We start from the raw sequence: 5,994 nt of genomic DNA on the forward strand, positions 1-5,994 counted from the left end.
TAAATAAATAAATAAATAAATAAATAAACACTCTAAAAATTAACTTGCTTACAACTTAACTTCTACTTCTATTGTAAAACAAAAGATTGTACATTAACTCCTTCCAAGCAGCCAGGCCAGACTCTCAGGCACCAGACAAGACGAATGCCTACATAGGTTCGTTGTCCCCTTCTGGGCCCCACTGCCATAAGCCATCTCCTGAAAATCCATAATCATAAGTATCATTAGTATGATTAAATATTTTAGTATAATTTTGAATCCTACTTCCAAGTCTCCCAGAGTGATAATTATGAGGCAGCAAAGAATAAAATATAATAAAGCATAACAAGCACACAGAGCACCAGAATATCAGGGTGGAATGCCAGCATCTTCTCCCACGATGAGGCCTTGCCATCATCCCTTCACGATGAGGCCCTGCAAACACCGTGTTTCATTAAAAGATCTTTATCAGGCTTTAATCTTATGAGTGGGAGGCGCCCCCACAAACCTACATTGATTAAATTCCTCCCCCATGCACAGAGTACCCAATAGCTTTTAGTGCTTCCCTCTAAAACACCAGCGGACAGCCAAGAGACAACAACCATTTGAGGCAGATGGAAAAAAAATTAACTTAGAGAAAACTGAGATTATAAAGGGGGCAAAGAACATTAGGAGAACTGTCATCAAGATCCCAGAGATAAAAGGATGGTCCTGTACTCATGAAATCAGATGAGGATGTGATAAGAAAGGAAAATTCAGAGATTAAACAAGCTCTTGGAAGTTAAAACTAATAGGAGAAATGAAAAAAAAGAGGAGGGCTGGGAGTTGAACAAATACCTCAGAAAGAAGAACACAAAGTCAAAAAATAAGAAAATCAGAGGAATAGTTTCTCAGTAAAAAAAGTCTATAAAGAGAGAAGAGAGAAAACAGAAGAGTTCAAAGAAGTAATATGATTTCTGAGAATTAAGTTTCTAGTTTGAAAGGTGCACTGAGCCCCCATCCCAAGAAATTTCAGAAAACTGGAAAAAAAGAGAAGGTCCTGCCAACCTCTAGAGAGAAAAAACAGAGGAATGGTATCTGTCTTCTCCACAGCAACCCCAGAAACTAGATGATGCTGGAGAACAGCTTCAGAATCATAGGGAAATCATCCCGAATTCTATACCTGGCTTCATTATCAGTCAAGTTTTAGGTAAAATAAACATGTTTTCTGATGTGTAAGATCTCAAAAAAAAAATATTCCCTTTGCACTAACTTTTTAAGAAATCATTGGAATGTTTGCTCTCCCAAAACAGAGTGAAGCTAGGAGGAATATGACACAGGATCAGGAAACAGGGGCACAACAGACAGAGGTGAGGAGAGCCCCTGGGCTGACAGTAAAAGAGGACCCCAGGACGGGCAGCATGAGAGGCAAGGGCCACCAGTCCAGAGGGGAAGCAGGCACAAGGTCTTGGGAAGGACTTCTTCAAGAAGATAAACTTGATAGGGTAGTTAATGTGAGTATGTTGAGAGGAGATTCATCTAACTGGGCGAGAGCTTGGAGATACATTATCATTAGTACATAAAAAAAGCCAAGCAAACAAAAATTAAGACAAACATTAATGCCAGAGAAAACAAGCTGGACAGGAAAGAAAAAGTACTCATATTACATTCAGGTATCTATAGTGTTTACATATAGAGTTATTATAATGTCAATAATAATACTGACCTAACTACAATTACAATATATACTGGGAGGCTGGATGGAGTTCCAGTCTCCCAGTATACATTGACAGCAGGTGTTTCTAACAGTGCGAATTCCTCATTTCTACAGTGAAAGCCCCAAACCTGAAGATTAACAAGTAGCAATATAATAAGCATGATATTTAGAGATGGGGGGAACATACCCAAAGAATCAGCTAACGGAATTGAAAATATTTGTGTCTGGGAGCAGAACATGGAGAAAGGTGGGTCAAAGGACCGCTATATTTCACAGAGGCTTTGAGGACCATTGACTCTTTTAGAGCACGGCCATCATAATGTTGATAAAAGAAAAAATATGTTTAAAATTATAACCAAAACATCTCAGTCACTGAAGGAACTGAATCCTAGAACAGTCTACCCTAAAGCAAGACAACCGTATAGACTTGGGAGGCTTAGATGCATGTGTGGAGGTAGAATCCAACAAAATCAGGTACCTCTTTTGCCTTTGTGGCTTTGAGGGACCTCACAAGCTCCACCTGAGCAGCTATGCTGTTGAACAGCTCCAGAGGAGAGGTACAGGGCTCGCCATTGGACACGTCTGCCATCTTCCAGGACCTAGGTTGATGGCTGGCTAGCATGTCAAAAGATTTGTTCAGAGGTCAACACAAGACTGTGTAGGGAAAAAGGAGAGAGAAAAAGAGCAATTAAGAAACATTGCAGCTGAAGGGCTGGCCAGGTTGCTCAGTTGGTTACAGAGCAGCCCTGTAACATCAAGGTCAAGAGTTCGATGGTTCCCTGTTCTGGCCATATGCCAAAAATCCAAAAACAACAAAAAACCCCACCATTGCAGCTGATTTTCCTTTCCTGTATCTAGTCCTTCTTTCCAAAAAGGTTGTGAGTTGAATCATAGTACAGGACATGGAAAATATAACATTAATAAAAATACAGACAGAAGCTTGGGGCAAGAACAAATGACGACGATGAGGACCAAAGGAGTTGCTACGATACACTGACTTAAGGTCTGCAGAAGAGGATCCCTCCTAGTCTGACCAAATTTGCATCTGTGGTGCCGCTGTGCCTCACCCAGTGCCCAGGACACAGCTGGGACTTGTGTTTGCTCAAGGAATAAATAACAATGTGCTTTAATAAACCTAAGTTCACTAGAGCTAAAAACATTTGGCAAATTGCTATTTGCTCTTTATCCTAATTGCCTTAGGGACAAATTCTCAGACAAAGCAAGATCTGGGGTGGAGGACGGGGCCTTATCCATTCTGGGCTCCAAATGAGGTAAGGACTATATATGGCGTGTCCATTCCACATGCTGCTTTATTTAACCAAACCTCTGAAGGTGTGCCTGGGCCTTCTATTAGGAATTTTTCACCATCAACCTTGAAAAAGGTAAGACACAGGGCAGGCAGAGACTGGGTCATCATCAGTCCCCTCTTGGGTCAGTCACTTCCCCTTTCTGAGTGTCAGTTTACTCATCTATAAAAATGGCACCACCAGGAATCTCTTCACCTACCTCAGGGGTTGTTATGAGATCAAAATGAGAAGAAAAAAAAAAATGACATAGGACCACTTTGTATAAAGCAAGATGTAATTACAACGAGTATTGTTATTAGATTTATTTTTGTTTGTTAGGGTTCTAGGGCGTGGTTGAAACTCCAGCTTCATCTTAACTTGCTGCAATACCTTGAATGAGGAGAACAACACTGAGGCTAATGAAAGAGCAGCTAACTTTGAGTACTTCTGTATCTGGTACTGATCTAAGCACCTTTCACAAATTAATTCATTTAAGTCTTAAAGCAATCCTGAGGTAGATTTCTTATCTCCATTTCACAGATAAGGCACAGAGGGGTTAAGAAACTTGCCGAAGATAACACAGCAAGTAAGTGGCAGAGATGGCCAAACTCAAGTAGTTTGACCCTAGAGCCTATGTTATCCTACAAAGTATTTAACTCTGAACCAAACACAAAATTGAGGTGCGATTTACTTTTATTTATCCATTTGTTAAATATTTGTTTTAAAAATGTTAAACCAGGGCCGGCCCGTGGCTCACTCCAGAGTGCGGTACTGATAACACCAAGGCCATGGGTTTGGATCCTATATAAGGATGGCTGGTTCACTCACTGGCTCAGCGTGGTGCTGACAACACCAAGCCAAGGGTTAAGACCCCCTTATTCGTCATCTCATAAAAAAAAAAGTGTTAAATCAATGTTAATCTAAAAAAAAAAAAAAGTGTTAAGCCAGTCTTAATCAACTAAACCAATCTTAATCTAAGTCAATGAAACCACAATACTGAAACCAGGATGGGGCAGCAGCCAGTTTCTTTCTCCTCCTTGCTGAGAATTACCTCAATTCCCAGAAAGGGAAATTTGGAAAGATAACTGACTCATACAACAAAGCAACCAGTTTAGAGTAGGAATGTGGAAGTACCTTCTGCCTAGAGCTAGAGAGGAGAATCACTCGGGCTCCCCATTCTTCCCTAACAACAAGGTGGAATTAGTCCTTACCCATTTCTTTCTAGAGGTCTTTGCCCATATCAAATAAAAAAGTAATAAAAATTATTTCTAGCTACAAATGATCAAACATCGTGTCTAGATATTTTACACATCATCTCAAATTCTCCCAACTTGCAAAGCTGAGGGTTACTGTATATACTCTGCATTAGCAGATAAGAGGCTGACAGCTCAGGGAACTCAGAACCCTTTTGAGGTTCCAACACCAGGAAGTAGCAAAATCTGATGCCAAAGCCCCTCTCGACCATGTGTTCTCTCAGAATTCCAGCTTCCCCTGCCTGAAATGGCTTACACCCTCCTCTGCCTGAACATGCTGAGTATCTTTCCAATTCAAACCTCAGCTCTTCTTCACAGCCTACCTAACAGCGGTGCCTCTGGTGCCAAGATGGTCACTCCTCCTCTGTGATCCCCAAGCATTCCCTTAGCAACTTTATTAAAGCACATACACTGCATTTTAGTTATTTGTGCCTCTTCCAATAGACAGTGAAAGCAAGTACTGAGTTTATTCTTCCACATTCTTCTAGTACCTGGTACACAGTGAGCTTAACAGCAAACATTTACTGAATGAATAAATCTTGTAAGTCATCTGGTTCAACTCTTTTTCCTCTGAGATATTATAAGTGTCTGCTTATAATATCTTAGCAAGCACTTGTTCCAGTTGAAGGTTAATTCTCTTATCTGGACTTTAGACAGCCTCTTGTTTAACCTCCTGACAATGAGCTGAGTTGAGATTTGGGGGAGCCGGACTGGTTTCCTGGCATTTTCTTCAGGTTTCATATCCCTTGTCTGGTTTCTTCACCCGTTGCTAACATCTATCCACCATCCTGGTCAGTCTTTCTAGGGTTCCGTCTGGTTTACCACATCCTTCCAAAAATGTGGTACCCTGCATGAAAGCCAACAGGCAGTAGCAGTAAGGTCCTTAGAATAGGACCAAAATCAAGTTAGATCAAAATTACCCTTAAAAATTCCTAGGGAAAGTGACAGGTAGAATGACCAGCTGAGCCCTGGACAGCCAATCTCCCACTGCAACAGAGCAGATAACTCTTTCTTTGGTACAAGATTAGCTAGAAGTATTGGGCCTGCATTTAGGGTCCATGTTACAGGGAAAAACATTTAACTTTAAAGATCAGAATCCCATTTAAGAAGAGGCACACAGAATTAAATCAGACTGGGGGAATGGTAGATGAGTTCTCCCTTCTCTCATGATCACAAGTCATATACTCACTGTGTGGGAATCACCCACACTATTTAAATCGTGGTGTGTGTGTGTGTGTGTGTGTGTGTGTGGGTGGGTGGTGATGCAACTTCTTAAGTGAGCAATCTAGGAGTGCTCAGAGGCAAGAGCAGAAATATCATCTTCAGTTCATGCATATATCCATTTACCCTGTTTATTGTATTCTTTTTTTCACCCACCTAGTTAACATCCTCCTTTATTTCTTATTAACTTTTAGAATTCAGCTTAACTTCAAAGGTTTTTTTTTTTTGTCTTTTGTCTTTTTCCGTGTCCGGCAATGGATCGCAACCCTCAGTGTTGCCCCCGTACCGGACCGGGGACCGGCAACGGGATCGCAACCCTCGGTGTTGCTCCCGCGCCTCGCCCAGCCAGTGAGCGGGAACCGGTCTGCATGTGGGATCCGAACCCTCGGGTGGGAGCGCCACCACGCTTCCCAAGCGGCGCACTATCCAGTGCACCACCGGGCCGGCCCCTACTTCAAAGGTTTTTAACTGGGAGTTCCTGAACCTCTGAAATTACATCAAAGTTGAAAGAGTTTGAAAAGGCTTCATTACCTTTTGAAAGAGATCTGAGATACCAAAA

General features: G+C 41.6%; 1 protein-coding gene across 1 annotated transcript in view; it reads right to left on the reverse strand.

The window, feature by feature from the left end:
* The window catches only part of LOC103607804 (tryptophan--tRNA ligase, cytoplasmic-like), a 25,141-nt gene extending 22,877 nt beyond the window's left edge, over positions 1-2,264 (reverse strand). Inside the window, 1 exon segment of the mRNA XM_008592271.1 lies at positions 2,154-2,264. Coding sequence (XP_008590493.1) covers positions 2,154-2,264 — 111 coding nt within the window.
* Between the last annotated feature and the right edge of the window lie 3,730 nt (positions 2,265-5,994).

This window comes from Galeopterus variegatus, unplaced genomic scaffold (assembly GCF_000696425.1).
Source record: "Galeopterus variegatus unplaced genomic scaffold, G_variegatus-3.0.2 Scaffold7725, whole genome shotgun sequence".
Classification (NCBI taxonomy): domain Eukaryota; kingdom Metazoa; phylum Chordata; class Mammalia; order Dermoptera; family Cynocephalidae; genus Galeopterus; species Galeopterus variegatus.